General features: G+C 49.7%; 1 protein-coding gene across 1 annotated transcript in view; it reads right to left on the bottom strand.

Annotated features, from left to right (window-relative positions):
• DYSF (dysferlin) overlaps nucleotides 1–15,394 on the bottom strand; it is a 118,199-nt gene that overhangs the window by 14,960 nt on the left and 87,845 nt on the right. The window contains exons 48-51 of the mRNA XM_009290710.1: nucleotides 14,048–14,187; nucleotides 11,842–11,930; nucleotides 11,481–11,576; nucleotides 7,639–7,780 (exon numbers count right to left, since the gene is read on the bottom strand). Of these exons, the coding sequence (XP_009288985.1) occupies nucleotides 7,639–7,780; nucleotides 11,481–11,576; nucleotides 11,842–11,930; nucleotides 14,048–14,187 (467 nt within the window). The remainder of the gene's footprint in view (nucleotides 1–7,638; nucleotides 7,781–11,480; nucleotides 11,577–11,841; nucleotides 11,931–14,047; nucleotides 14,188–15,394) is intronic.

Below are 15,394 nucleotides of genomic sequence, written 5' to 3'. Positions count from 1 at the left end.
AGGGTTGTTAGTCATCCAGAGGAGAAAGCCCCCAGGAACCATGTACCCATGCCTAAAGAAGGCGGCGGCCAGATGACCTCACCATGGGTTGGAAAGGTTCATCTGGGGTCTGCGAGATGGAGGAAGACCCATCTCCCACGGTGTGCACCACAGCGAGACACCACGGGCTCCTTCCGATTGCCCCTTGCTGGGGCAATTCAGGCACCCCCATCTATGCTCAGCTTGGGAGAGGATGAAACGTCCTACAGGTGCCTCTTCCTCTCCAGTGATAACCGATGTCCCCAGCTTAGAGGCTGATTCCACCACATCTGCATTCGTCAGACGTGTCCATGCTCCAAGAGCGTCGCTAGACTGCTGCCTGGGTTGAACCACCTCTCCAAGCACATGTTGGACCTTCTCTTTGCGCCATCCCATCCACCTGGAGTCGAACGTGAGCAAAACCTAGCACTTGAGCGGCCCCTCTGAAAGGGAGGTGCGGTGATGGCAGCTCTGCTCTCTGGCAAAGGCACTGCCTGCTGGAAGGCCCAATCCCATGAGTGCCCTGATGGGGAAACAGCAGGAACCAGGAAAAGGAGCAGGCTGTTGCGAGACCCAAATTATTGCCCCAGTCTCTGAGCTGCTGCAGCAATCCCCCTCCTCTTGGTGGGTTCCTTCCCCACCTGTGGTGCCGGCTGAGCTCTCCCGGGGCAGGAGGAGAGCACCTTCAACCCAGGTCAGAGCCCGCGGGTGCTGTGGTGCCTTATGGTCATCTCCCACGCACTAAAACACAACTGGGTAAGTGTCCCCCGGGACTGACCATGCAATTGCTGGCAAACGGACAGGACTTTGGGTTTCCACCTTCCCTCCTTCCCATTGCAACGCCCACGGACTTGCCCGCACTCAAAGCGAACAAAACCCACACACTGGCCACGTGGGTGCTCGCTGCATCCCCCTGCCTCCCCAGCACCCCTTCTACCCCTGAGAGCAATGCCCTGGCTTGCCGGGGACTCCCTGCCTGATGAAGGATGACTCAGGCAGGAGTCGACCCTTTCCGGGTGGCAATGCGGAGCCCGTACAGCGCTAGCACGATCTGCACAGCTTTGGCCTTTCTTGTGGAAAAACACTGCAAATGTGGCTTGGCTGGTGGCGAAGCTTTCCTCCTCGGAGCCCCGTGAAGCTGGGGACACGGCAGAGCAGAGCTGTAAGGGCAGGCTGGGGAAGGAGGAATTTGATGCTGAGCTAAGTTTATGGGTCCATTTCAAGGCAGTGTGAAATTTGCCTCCGTGATTAAATCTAGCTACGAAAGTTCACTATAAAAACAACCCAAGGCAAGAAATTTATTTCCCAGCCTTTTGCAAGACAGAGGAAGGAAGGGGGCTTGAATTATTGTTTGGGGGTTTGTTTTGCAGTGTGGGGGGGAGAGAGGGAGGCTGATGAATATTTTACGGTCCTGAATAATGCAGCAGGGGAGGCAGGAAAAAAAAATAAGCTCATATCACCAGGAAAGTGTTGACAGGGCTGCATTTCTTCTGGGTTGCTTATGTGCTATGGAATACAAAGTAAGGAGCAACCCTGCTTTTTCGGGGAGGCCCCAGCATGTTCGCACCCAAGCAAGCCTGTCCCGTTTCAGCACGTGCATGTGGGAGAGCAGCAGGTCCCTCATCCCGCAGCAACTGGGGAGCCCCGGCCACACAGGAGACCCCCTCGGAGATCAGCCAAGAGGAGTCTCTTCTCCTGCAGGAGCCAGGACAGGCCGTCCTGGCACATCCTTCAAGGTGTTGAGAAACTGTCCCTCATCCCGCAGCAACTGGGGAGCCCCGGCCACACAGGAGACCCCCTCGGAGATCAGCCAAGAGGAGTCTCTTCTCCTGCAGGAGCCAGGACAGGCCGTCCTGCAGGGCCATCCTTCAAGGTGGTGAGAAACTGCTTATCTGAGCCTCATCCCATTGGGACAGTTCATCTATTTGTAATAAGCGGACAGCTGAGCGCGCTCATTAGTGCACTGCTACTGGACTAACTCGCCTCTTTGATCTTCCTGCTGTTGCCAACTCTGACAATCGCATCGCAGGTCTCGTAGCACTTGGTTTTCTCCATCCTCCCCTGATCAGGATGGCAGCTGAGCAAAACCCCAAGCGTACAGCATCTGCTGCACATTCGGGCACAGCCTTGCCAACACCTGGAGGAGGCCTCCAGGCGTCACCACACCATAAATGTGAAATAGTCATAATATTGGTCTTGGGGCACATACTCTCATTTCGGTCCCTGGAATCGCTTGCTGCAATGCTATTTTCTCAGCCTCCCATGCTTTCCTTCTGGCTGAGTTTATTAGGCTTTGCCAGGGACATGGGGCCGTCCCACTGCCCTTTAGGGAGCTCCAAGCCAGTCCCACTCCTGGCCAGCTTGTGAACAGCACTGTTGGACCTTCAGTTCTTGACACAGCCGTGCCTTGCTCATCCCTCTCTGCACATCCATTGGAAAGCAAAATTCACAACAGTAGCTCCTGTCTGAATATCACAGGGGCTGCCGGTGCATCCCAGGTCATGACTGCTGCCCCTGTCCTGCTACAGAAGACTCCTGTGTCGTCGTATCGGCTTGTTGCAGTCCCATTAAAATACATAATATATGACTGCTTTGTCTAGCTCTGCCTTCCTCTGAAAAAAAATGTACTTGGAGCCCATTCAAAATGTTGCATTTTGGCTAAATGTGGAAGGAAAAGGAACATTTTGTGTTTTGCTTTGGTTTCTGATGTCACCGAGAAAAACAGGGAAGGACACGATAAAGGAGAGGAAACGGGAGAGGAAAAAGTCCAAAATTAACAGGCAATAGCCTTTTTTTTAGCTTTCCGACACCAAAGAGGAATGAAAATTTCAATCTAATAAAATATTAACTGTTTTAAACAAAAATCAGTGCTTGATACTCAAAATTTCAAACTAAAACCAACCGGAGCACAGAGATTTCTTCGTACACCCTGGAGATTCGGCAACGACCGCAACAGAACAAGGGGATGACACAGGGACCCAGTTGCAGAAACCTCCCACACGTGGCTATTTTTTTCATAACAATTAAACAACGGAGAGGCCACACGCTTACCTCCAGGGTAAACTCTTGCCACTTTGTCTGACAAATACACGGAGCCCAGGCTGCCCACGAGCCCTCAGCTGATTTAGAGCATCGCACTACGAGCTGTCACTGCACGGCATGAGCCTCCCCCATGCAAAATCAATTGCAACGGGGACGTCCCCGCGCGCCCCACCGCTGGCACTGGCTCCTCGTTCCCAGCTGGTGCGAATCTGCTGGGCGCAGAGGAATGCACCAGCTGATCTGCCCCAGGTGAGGGTCTGGCCCGTTGCAGGTCGGAACTGTCAGTACCAGGAAGATGTCAGGACACTATAATGAATTTGCAGACAAAGTAACCAGAATCGATGAAACCAGATGGAGCTGGGAAAGCCTCAACGCCAGGGAGGGAGGAATTTATTCTTGGCTCCACTCAGCAATAGAACAAAACAAGCTGTGAGTTACAGCCCCTTCTTCCCTGCTTTTCCCTCAAATGCCTTTGCACTTTTCTCTCTAGGTGGGTTTAAGACCCCAAACCTCGCTCTTTCTCATATCGCTCCTGAAGACCTATCTCTAGTACGATTTCTGGGATGCCACCAGCGGATCAGTTATAGAAAAAATGCTTCCAAATGTCAGGTTGTTGTTATATTCAACGCCAGAGCCAGCAAACTCGGAGACTTCAGCTGCACCTTGCAGAAACAGGGTCTCAATTATTCAAAGAGATATGTGCAAGCATCACCGATACCTCACAGCCACAGGGTTATTCCTGGGATTATTCTACAGGACCACCTACTTCTAGCCATGCGAGCAGCATGCACCCACCACTGCCAGATGCCAGACGCCCAAAGACCTCCAGCTCAAAGTCAGTGTGGTTTTGTGCCCAGGTAGGCTGCAATTAATCTGCTTAAAACTTGGATGGGCCCCTTTAGTTGAGAGCACAAGGTGGAAGAAATGAATGTAAGAGCTCCTTGAAAAAGAGCCTCAACACAGCTGCCCCAACCTTCCCCCTGAATAAACCAGACAGTTGCTTGCAGTTTCTTCTACAGTAGTGGGATGGGTCCTCTTCCAATGGTTCTCTTTGTCTTTGCAAAACAGAATATTTTATGTTCTGGCATCAATACTTCATTTTCTTGTTGACACCTAACACCAAAGTCTAGTAGCAGAACAATACGAAGACAACAGCTATGTTCCTTGGTCTGGTTTCTGCCAATGACATGGCATGACATGGATTTGAAACTGCCAACAATGCTCCCATACTCATTATGTTCATCTCCTAGAATTTCTTTTATGCAACGCTTTTCAGATGGTATATGACCAACCCAGCCAGGTCTTGGAAGCTCCAGCTTAGTGGTTTATTTCCAGGTCCACTCAGGCACCAATAGTTTTTAACTTGTATATTGAGATGCTCTTGAAATTCTACCCTGAATGTTCATTTATGCAGATGACATTTGCTCAGACATCCAGTGTCAAGCTTTTTCTGCCCTAGAGGACACTAGAACTCAGATTTGGCAGCTATATTCAGCTACCGCTGTAATTGGCACTTGAAGCTGAACATTTCAAAATCAATTTCATGCATTTTCCACCTCCACAGCGCCTGCGAGGCGTGGGAGCCGAGCGCCTCTCTGACTGGGTGCCCAGTGAAACGTGATCCACATCCAGCCTATCTCGGCACTGCTCTCGATAGACTCTGGTTGTACCATGACCATCTGATAACATTGTCTGCAAGAGTCAAGACCTGCCAGGCTTAGACCTGGGGATCTAAAGTTTAAACCCTGCAGGCATCTGCTCTTCTCTCTGCTGGCTGGCAGCAGAGCCTTGTACTCATCTGGGACCTGGACCTGCCTGTTCCTCCCCTACTTAAGTCAATATGCAATTTCATGCAAACATGTCAGGGGCGCTGAATCTACTTTTCTACCCTAGATCCCCCTGTGAAACAACAGCACTCCAACATGCGATGTGGATTGACCCTTTCACCAAAACGACTGCATGGTTTGCAGCCTAAGAAACTGTCTTCTTGCAGGACTCGGCAAGCTGCAAGCGCGCTGTGGCCGTGCAAATGACACGGCTTGACTTGTCCTTGGCTGCTGGAAAAAGATGGCACAAAAAGAAGTGAGAACTGAAGAAGGAAATTCTGAATAAATGCTGAGAGAGGACGTTAAAGAAACATGCATTTACATATTTTCAGAAGAGCTGTCCCAAAGATGGACTTCCTCTTTCTTGGGGATTTTTTTGAAATTCAGAATGGGGTAAATTCCTTTCTCAGAAGGAGAAGCAAGATCTTTATAACATTACTGCAGCAAGAGAAGATATGGATGGAAAAACATTCTGAAATGGTTAAAATGTTTAGAAAGCAGGAATAAGGGCCTACACTTCCAATCTGTAAGTTGAATTGATGCTCACAGGATTTACAGGCTCCTGCTTTCCCTTGAGGTGTCCCGTGGGAAGACTGAAGCCTCAAAACCCCAAGCAATCCCAGCGCTTTGAAGCTTTGGAGATAAAGTTCCCAAAACTTCCAGTGTTGCGGCAAGGATTAAACAATCCTGGCTACCGCTGGCCATCCCAAGGCTTCAGGGTCCGGTTCCACCACGTGGCACCTGGGTTTTCCCCGGGTTTGCAGGCTCCCAGATCCCCCCAGACGTGCACACCAGAACTAAACATCGCGGAGACCCTGCTGCCCAGAGGCATCCTTGCTCTTTTGGGAGAATATTTGCAGTCTGGGTTGGGATGTCCCATTCCTGCGGTCCATCCTGCAGTGCTAAAGGGAGCTCCCGTCTGCAAGGAGGTGAGTGGAGCAAACAAAGGAGAGCAAATTGAAAGCTGCTTTCCTCCCAGCAGTGCTCTCTCCAAGGGCCAACACCAGCAAGGCTGGGCGCAGGTGGCTTTTAGCAGCTCAGAATTTGCCATCTGACCGTTTTGATTTAAATTCCACTTTCCATCGCCTGCGTTTAAAGTTCGGTGCATGGGCTTTTACAGCAGCAGTAATGAACCTGGAGTTCAAACAGCACATGGCGAGATCAAAAATTGCCAGAGCGGAATGTGTCCCACAAATACAAAGCATGGCTTTTCATTCATTATTTTTTCCTTTACAGAGAGGTTTTACAAGCTGTTTATTTTCTGATACAGTGTTGGCAGACATGTGGTCGGAGAGGAATCAATATCAGCACAGTGGGATGTATTTTCTTAAACGGTTTATAGGGGGGTCTTTGCTTTTTCAAAGGGGGATAATTGAATGTAGTACACACTGTACTTTTGATTTGTTTAACATGAAGCGTGAAATGGGTACAGCTATGATTCTGTCAATCAGTTTAACTATCCAGCGACTCATTTTGAAGCTAGGCCTCCTCGCGGGGATCGTCTGGCTCGAGGGATGGGGAATTTGCTCAGCATCTTCCCTGCCAAAGTGCCAGTTCCAATCCAGGCTGTGCTGAGACCTTGCTGGCCCCACAGAACAAGCTGGGACGGGTGTCCCAGGTGAGCTTTGTGGATGCAGGTGGTCCCACTGCAACGAGGTGTCTGTATTCAAACAAACACCGAGGTTGAGTTCACAGCGGCGAGGCAGGGAGCAGGGACGAAGACTCAGGGTTGGGTGGCTGAAGGGGTTTGAGCTTTCAGGGAGGTGCCGCAAAACAGGACCAAGTCTCGAAAGCGGGGGTTGTCCCTGCTGTCCACACACACACAGAGACCCAACAACACTCCTCTTAATCTCCAGGTGATGAGCAGGAAATTTAAGTGAATAGATCTCCCTCCCCTAAAGCGTTCCTTGAGAGCCAGTCCAATTCTCACCGGCGTTTTTCCACGTATGCACCCCAACTCCATCCCTGTTTCCTTCCCTCTGTGCAACTCCCAGTCCACATCTGATCATCACATTGCCCTAGCTTACCTAAGGGACACCAAAAGCAATAGCCAACTACAGATGTAGGAATGAGGGGGCCAAAATCACATCCACTTTTAACTCCCCAACCGAGTACACAGCTCTCTTACTAGACCAAAGACATCTTCACCCTGAATCCCAAACCAAAACTCTTCTTCCCATCCCTGCATCAATGGTACATCCCAACCCATGTTCCCCTACATGCCCCTCCCGCTTACCCCTTCAGGCACTTGGAGGCAGCTCCTTCCTTTCACCCCTCTTTAGCCCTTCTGTGAAGTTATTGTAGAGCACGATGCCCGTTATGCTATGCTGGAGGCCAGAGGTGCATACCTAACCATCCCCATGGAAATGCCATCTCCTATCTTTGGAGTAACCCTGTTGTTGAGTAGGCATCTTGGAAGTCCCATGCAACCAGGAGAGCACTTTGACACCGCTGCACCAATATTCAGCCGCCTCCAGTCCAGAGGAGTCTTTCCTGGGGGGGTCAGTCTCTCCAGGCTCTTTACACAAAGCCTCCTCTAATTCTGACCCCACAAATGTTGTATTCAAAATGTGGATTTTTTTAAACCAGTTTCCCCACCTGTCCACAACTTTGTGTTTCAAATAACACAAATGTAAGGCTGAGCCTTGCATAGCTCCATTGGTGCTGCAGTTGTGCAGGCCTTAGATCATGCAGCGCGTTTCACCCCAGAGCAACTATGAGAAGGTAGAAACGTCTGTCCAGGGACACTCACCTTTTTTGCGATGTAACACATTTGCTCAGCCGGGAGGTAGTCAAAGGGGAAGATGAATCTCCAGTTGAAGTTGCCCTCTCCTCCCATAGACCTGTAGTGCACATCTGTTTTTTGCTTGTTCTCCTCGTGGCCAACCAGCCAGCTGCAAAATGTAAACACGTTGCATGAAAAACTAGAAACACACCAAGGATTTTGGAGTTCACTCAACATCACAGAGGCCATAAGCAGGTAATAAAATTAGTTTATTTTATCACCCCTGTGGATGCCTTGGGCTGCTATCTGTAGGGGTAACCTGGAGCCCGTAGGAGACTTGAGAGGGAATGCAACAGTCCCTGCAGTGTTGGGAGATGAACCAGTGATGGTGGTAGCAGCCTGAGAAGCTCTGCAATCTCTTCTCCTCCCTCCCCTGAGTTTCACGGATGATTTAAAGACTCAACATCACCTTAAGCTCCGGCTCGAAGTTGTCACTTACCCATCCATAGGCACACATCAGCTTCTAACCTGCCTTGGTGAGAGCTCCTTTGCAGCCACCCCAACCAACTGACCTTGTAGTTAGCCCCTAAAGCCAGTCCTGTTGATGAGGCAACCACGCTAAAGGGCCAAAGGGCCATTTTTTTCCCTCTACTCTCTGTCAAGTTCTTGAAGATTATTATTTGAAAGTCCTAAATGGCCAAGAAGTTCTTCCCCAGGAAAATCCCAGAGTGGCCAGACCCTGATGTGGCCAGGGTGCTCCCCAGCTGCTCCCCTTAGAGACAGGTCCTCGCAGCACAGTTCTCCTCCTGGTCTAAAAGAGCTTGCTGTGGTCACTCCGCGACCAGTCCAGGGGCAAACTGAAAACTTTCCATAACAACTACTTTTTTCCAGCTGTGAGTTTTGCAACTGTCAGGTTTTCATTCTGCCCTCTTTCCCTGTCCAAGATTTTTCAGTCTTCAGCAATCAACGAAACAAAACAAAACAATAAAACACATCCATTTGTGTATTTAGAGCCCTTCTGGAGGAAAGCCAGAAGATTCAGAGAGAATCTCTAATGAAAACAATTATCTCGTTTGATTGTTTTCCACTTAAATTGAAAATAAGGGTTTTTTGCCCAGCTATACAAATGATTCCCTCTTCTCCAGCACTTGAGAGGAGCACATGACCCACCCCAAATGTGTTGTGGGAGACAGGGAAGGGAGGTCTACTCAAGTTCATCCTACGGTACACATCACATGCACATGTGCTACACGGAGAGCGAGGGCTTGGTGGCAGTGGGAATTGTGTGATGAGGCTACACTAATACTTAAATTGTGGCTGGATTATTTGATTTGATCTGATAGGATGCAAATGGCAAGTCTGTGTGTTTATCCACATCCTTCAAAGCTTGGCAGGGACCCTCGGAGGATGCAGTGTGAGCGCCCTCTCCTTGCAGGCAAACAAAAGGACAAACAAATGGTTTGATTTGGATGCCTCTTTGGCACGTGGGGTTTTTTTTTTTTTGTCTTGCAGAATTTGCTGCACCCTCCCCACTGCAGGAAGGAGATGCCAGAAATCAAAAGGATTCAGGTCACAGTGCCCCAGAATTAAAAACATAACGTAGGAATGGCCATGCTGACCAACCAAAGGCCCATCTTGCCCGGTACCCTGCCTCTGACTGGGGCCAACAGCAGACACCCAGGTAAGAGCACAGGACTGGGGCAAACACATCCTGATACCTTCCCAACACACCTCTCCAGACTCCAATAATTTGCAGGTCAGAGATTTCCTGAGCTATAGATAATGTTTTTGTACTTAACAGGACTGGGTGGATTTTTAGCCCGTTAATTCATCCAGTATTTTTTAAATCCATGCGACTCAAGGTATCTGCAATATCCAAAGGCAAAGTTAGGTTCTTAAACCTAAGAGGCGACTTTGTTCTCAGAACTCGCACACGTCCCTCTTTGCTCAGCACGAGTGTAAGATTTTGGAGGACCCAGGCCATCCGTTTATTTAGGAGCCCAAAAGGGGATGCAGCTGAGTTTTAGAGATGCCACATAATAGCACATAAATCTTAGTAGTGGTGGTTGGTTGGAAGGGGACTCTGGAAACTTCTAGTCCAATTGGCTCAAAGCAGTACTGGTTTTACCTTGAAATATCTTGAAAAACTTGCAAGATGACGAGCGAAAACCTCCCACCTCCCACGTGACCTGGTTCAGTGTTGGTCCGTCCTCTTGGTGAAGTAAAACTTGTTATTGGAAATTTCACTATGAAAACAATACAAAAATATCCTCCATCTACGACAGTGACAGAGAGGGCTGTTAACTCAAAAAAAAATCTTCAGTTCCTAATGAATAGGATTTCCCTACACCACCACTCTTTTGTCTGTCTACAGCACAAGTCTTTAGGAAGGGAAGGTCTCTCTGCACTCAGCCTTGCGCAACCTAAACTTGATTGAGACCTCTTCATGCTATTGTAAGACTATCAATAAATAACTGATTAAATTAAATAAAATAAAAGGCAACTGCCTCAGGCATAATAGAAAAGCTCCTATTTCATTCACCTGCCTAACTGACTCGACAATGATTTACGTATTATGTAAAAGATAAGGTCCAAGAGACTGAGATTCCAGCCCTGGCCTTGCCTAATGGGCAAAATGGAGAATAAACCGGCAATAGCCTCCTCAGAGAAGCACTGTGAGATCTTCTGAAGGAAAGCCACAGGTAAAAGCTCCTTATCCATTGGGTTCACCCTAAAGTAGGCTCCAGCCCCTGCTCAGGAGGCGGCGGTGAATGGAGGGAACGGTCCTCACCAAAGCGGCACCACGCCACGGTGGTGAAGGTCACTTTGCCCACAGGATCCCCTCTCTGTAGCGCAGATGCTTAAGCACAAGAAGGACCATTGCCTCCCCTCCCAATAGGATTATTCAGGTCTGATCCAGAGATGCTGGATGCATCCATCTGGCACGTGTGCCAGATCCATCCATAGTGATGCAGCCATTTAGGGGGGAGGATGAGGAAGTTGAGCAAGATTTTTAACTCATTTACAGCACTGCGAGATTTGCTTGGTCGTTGGGGATGCCAAAAGCCAGGCGAGGGATATCAGCAAGCGCTGGATGCTCTCGCTTTCCCGGTAACACCCTGCAAGCGCTACTACTTCAGAGCCCCGAAGTGCACAGAGCAGCTTAGCTGGAGCTGATAACAATGCACTTGATGCGAATACCAGGTAAGCAGTGCGCATTCTAGATTTACAGGAGGAAAATTGGGATTGTAAAAAAGGGATTTACAGTCTGTTTCAAAATCCTACCTCTTCCTGTCCATAAATCCAAAGAACGCACAAAATAAGTAAGTCCCTTGGCTGGGATTGCACCATTTTACACAAGATAAAACATAAATGGAGTCAGGCAGAGAAGGGAATGTGCCAGAGGAGTTACTGCTGGTTGCCACATTTTTGTGTGTTTCAAGGAAAAAAGGGAATTCCAAAAAAAGCAGCTATGCAAACACGCCAACCTATGTATATGGAACAAGCCCATGGCTGTCCCGGGAGAGGAGCTGGGAAGGAGCCGGCGGTGGAAATGCAGACTACGTGCCCCTCTCTCCAATGGCTAGGCTGCTTCCCCACATCTTATCTCTCTAACTGTAAATATTGCCATGTAAGCATCCAAGAGATGCAAAGAAAAACGACATCGTGAAGCGGTTATGAGCCCAGCAGAGACGTGTCTGCCAAGAAGCTGGATCCATAGCTGGAGAGGTGTGAACGGCCCCTTCATCCCAGTGGGGGTTCATGTCTACCACAGCAATGTTGATGCAAGGGCCATGTTAACTCCTTCACTGCTGCTCTTGTGCCTTCAGGCTACGGTACCCGGAGGACGCAGAAGCGGGGTGGCTTACCCTTTGACATAGATGTCACTCATCTTCTCCCCGGTGATGCTGAGGTCATCGAGGATGACGTCCTTGGTGTTCCAGATGATGCAGCGCAAGAAGAACCTGGACAGCCCCGGGAACAAAAGCAACGTGAGAGGGTGGAAATCTTGGTCCAGAGCCCACCTAGACAGCCTGGTTGTGCTACTCAGCTATTTAGCTGAAGGAGCTAAGACGTGAGTCATCTTTCTCTGAAGATGAGCCCACAGAGATGTTTCTCAGCTAGGCAGGTGAATCCCTCCCCATCTGACATCTCCAAGCCCTCTCCTCTCCCCTCACAAACAGAAGGTGCTGGAACCAGCACCGCACTAAGAAATAAAAAACAAGTTACCTCTTGGCTTTGCGTGGTGTGATGTTGAAAGGGGGGCCAGGCTGACCCAGAGATTTCGGAAACAGGTCCACCCACATCTGTAGCTTTCCCTGTATGGAAAGAAAGTCACGTGAAGCCTGGTGAGCCTCCTAACTGGGTTACCTTCACCTCCTCAGTAAGACCTAGTAGTGGAGAGAGAACATATCAAGTGCTCCAGTGTTCCTTAGTTGAAAACTGAGGTTTCCCTAATGGAAAAGTGTCATTAAGTATTATATTAAAATTATTTTATTGATAGCTGTGTATACGTTAATGGCTTGCGATATAGAAGTGGTTGGTCTGGATAAGCTGAAGGTGCACTCTGGCTTTACTCTCCACGGCTGACTACCTTTACATAGGGACAGACTAAAGACTAGGTCCATGGGAGGTGTTGGAGAAGCAAGCAGCTCACTTGTTTTCCATGGTGTCACCAGTTGTCACCAGCTGGACCACTGGTTTATGGGCTTCTGACCATGGGAGTGGAGGATGGGATGAGGAGAGGGGAATCTCATTCCACTTTCACAAAATCCTTCCAAGGAGAGAGCAGCAGAAATGCAGCTGAAATCTTGGGGGTGGAGGGGTGGGGGGGGTGTTTTTAGGTGGTCTTTTTTACTGTAAAACACCAATGGGTGCCAATAAAATATTTTATTGTGCAGTCTCAGGGGTTGGAAGAAAAAAAAAAAAAGCCATCCTTTGACAATCAGCCCATCACAGAGGGGTTTGTGGTTTGCTTGCTTTTTGGCAAGAAAATCTTCCATTTCAGCAGAAAACTTTAAAAGCCCAACCTGGCTTTCAGCTCACTACGAACAGCCCGATAGAGCCAGCCTGTTCTGTGGCTTTGCAGTGGGTCAGAGCCATGTTTTTGGGAACTGCCCCGAATGCAACACGTACTGAGTCACACCGGTTAATCCCCTGGACCCAGCGTCACCCCTGTGGATGCTCTTGGTTAGAAGCACCGGTGCAGGGCAGACCCTGATCGCTCTGCCCATATGCAACCCCGTGTCATGGAGGAAGCACCCTTGCTAGTCTCCATGGCTGGTCCAACAAGACCATGACACCTGTACCAGGTGTCCCATCACCATCCCATCACTTAAGAACAGCACAGACCCACTGGTCACCCGAGAGCAGCCATGTCCTGCCTCTAATCACCATTTTCATTGGGTGAATTAACATGAAAAGGTGTTAAGAGTTGCTGCCAGTGCATTTACTTCTGCCAGCAACTCTCCTCCTCCACCATTGGAGAGGTGGTCTGGTTAAAAATGAACCACAGAAGGGAAATGGCTGAAACAGTTAAGAACAGCACAGACCCACTGGTCACCCGAGAGCAGCCATGTCCTGCCTCTAATCACCATTTTCATTGGGTGAATTAACATGAAAAGGTGTTAAGAGTTGCTGCCAGTGCATTTACTTCTGCCAGCAACTCTCCTCCTCCACCATTGGAGAGGTGGTCTGGTTAAAAATGAACCACAGAAGGGAAATGGCTGAAACAGTGCAGATCAGTGGCTGTTCACATTTACACCAGCTGCAGAGCCGGTCTCTTGAAACTGCCTTTGCAACGCAACTGGAACATGTATGACAGATGATAATTAATCACTTTGTTCTTCAGGAAGCAGCATTTTTTGATTCAAATGCATAAACTACACATATGTGTTAATCAAAGAAAAGGTGTTGGGCTAAATGCAGATACCTGGATTTCGATTGGTTTTGGATGGAAGCCCGTTTATCTTTCATTTGGCTTAAAAACATCCAGTCTGCAACAGTACTAACACTTTACATCTCCAAGGGCGGGTTCATGCTGCAGAAGTCATGCTGCTGCGTTGCCAAAGGAGCCTGCAGTGTCATTACCATTATAGAATAATTCTGCACTAAGACTTTCAGATCAGAAATGGCTTTCCCACCAAAAAAAAAAAAAAAAAACAAAAAAAACCTGTGAGCAAATGCTGATGAAAATGAACACAGGAGGCTGGAATCGATCTCCCTGAGCAAGTCAGCCACGGAGATGAGCTCCAGCCTGTGTTTGATAGCCAGCGGTCTGCCCTGCCCCGTAAGCTGACTCCCTTCCCTGGGAACAGCCCATCTCCTGGGGCAGGTATCCCCAGCACGGCTCCGCAGCGAGCCAGCCACCTGGTTAGCATTGGATCGAAAGGAGATGATGCTCTTGGTCTTGTCCTGGACACGTCACACCACCCACCTGCTCGATTTCTGGCTGGAGAGGGCTGTAAAGAGGTCTCGTCTCCACGTGCTCTGGCACCAGCCCTTGCTTCCGCAGCGCGTACAGGGCGAGACGCTCCTCCACCGGCCCCAGGTGGGGGTTGAGGGGTTTGCCATCCTCTGCCACAGAGCAGACAAAGACCAGCGTTATGCCACGCCACGGCCGCAGCTGTGCAGGGCCGGATTCTGACCGCCCCGTGGGAGCTCTGCAAGGGAGCAAGCACGAGCCCACCAGCCTCGCTGCAGCCAGCAGCGAGCAGGAGGAGCGCAGCCTCCGTTTGCAAATCCACCATCATCACAAACCCTCCGGGACACAGGGCAATCTGTTCCCGGTGGGACACGTGGGCAAACCGCTGTGCAATGGGACAGGGACCTGTGGGGAGTCTCGTACAAGTCGTGTCCATCCCCCCCCCCCCCCACAAATCACAGCAAGTGAAACATTGCAAGGCCCAAGTTGAAGCACATGGAAAGGAGAGCCCGGTCTTTGATCCTGCTCAAGGGTTCAGGTTGCCTAAAATCATAGCAGTTGGGGCTGCAGGGTCCCCAGCAGCCCTCCAGCCCATGCTGCTGCTCTGCTGCCGTTCCCACCCCCCAGCAGAGGTTTATCTAACGTGTGATCAAAGCTCTTCAGGGAGAGGAGATGAAAGGGTCTTGTCTGGTGCAGTTTGCAAGCACTCATGTGATGGATATTGTTTTAATCCCATCACTTAAAACCATCCAGGATCTTCAGCTGGGCAGAGAGGGGTCCCGCTTCTTCTCTGCTGGGTTCAGGGTGAAAGACAGAAATGAGAGGAAAAGGATGGCCATGCAGGCACCACCAGCACGGCTCAATGGCCAGCCCTAGTCCCTGCTCCGGTCCTCACTGCTCCCATTGGGGTATTTGCGGTCTTTCATCAAAACGGACCAGCGCACAACAGCCGCAGCAAACACCGAGCCGTCCATGAGCAGACCTGAAACCATCTCCACCTCCTCAACCCGCTCCACGCCAGACCCTAATCCCTCCACAAATAGGTCAGACAAGACCTATCCATAAGGGACATCTTTGCCTTCTCTGTCCCGGCATTCGGGATCCCTTGTTACATCCAGGTACCGAGGATGGCCAGCTTGGCCTCGGCTGAGCCTGCTCCTGCCTCCCCATCCCCACAAGCCATGCTGGGACTGGTGGAGGACATTACCCCCAAGACGCTGCCTTTCAGCCACAGCGTTTCAAGGCCATGCACCTTCGAGGACCTTTGAAATGAAATGCGCTCCATAAATATTATTACAGCTCTGCAACTTTCAGGTGATATATCCCAGCTCCTTTCTTGGCAATATCTTGAAGTGGTTA

This window comes from Aptenodytes forsteri, unplaced genomic scaffold (genome assembly GCF_000699145.1).
Source record: "Aptenodytes forsteri isolate BGI_AS27 unplaced genomic scaffold, ASM69914v1 Scaffold236, whole genome shotgun sequence".
Classification (NCBI taxonomy): domain Eukaryota; kingdom Metazoa; phylum Chordata; class Aves; order Sphenisciformes; family Spheniscidae; genus Aptenodytes; species Aptenodytes forsteri.
This window is presented reverse-complemented; position numbering and strand designations above follow the sequence as displayed.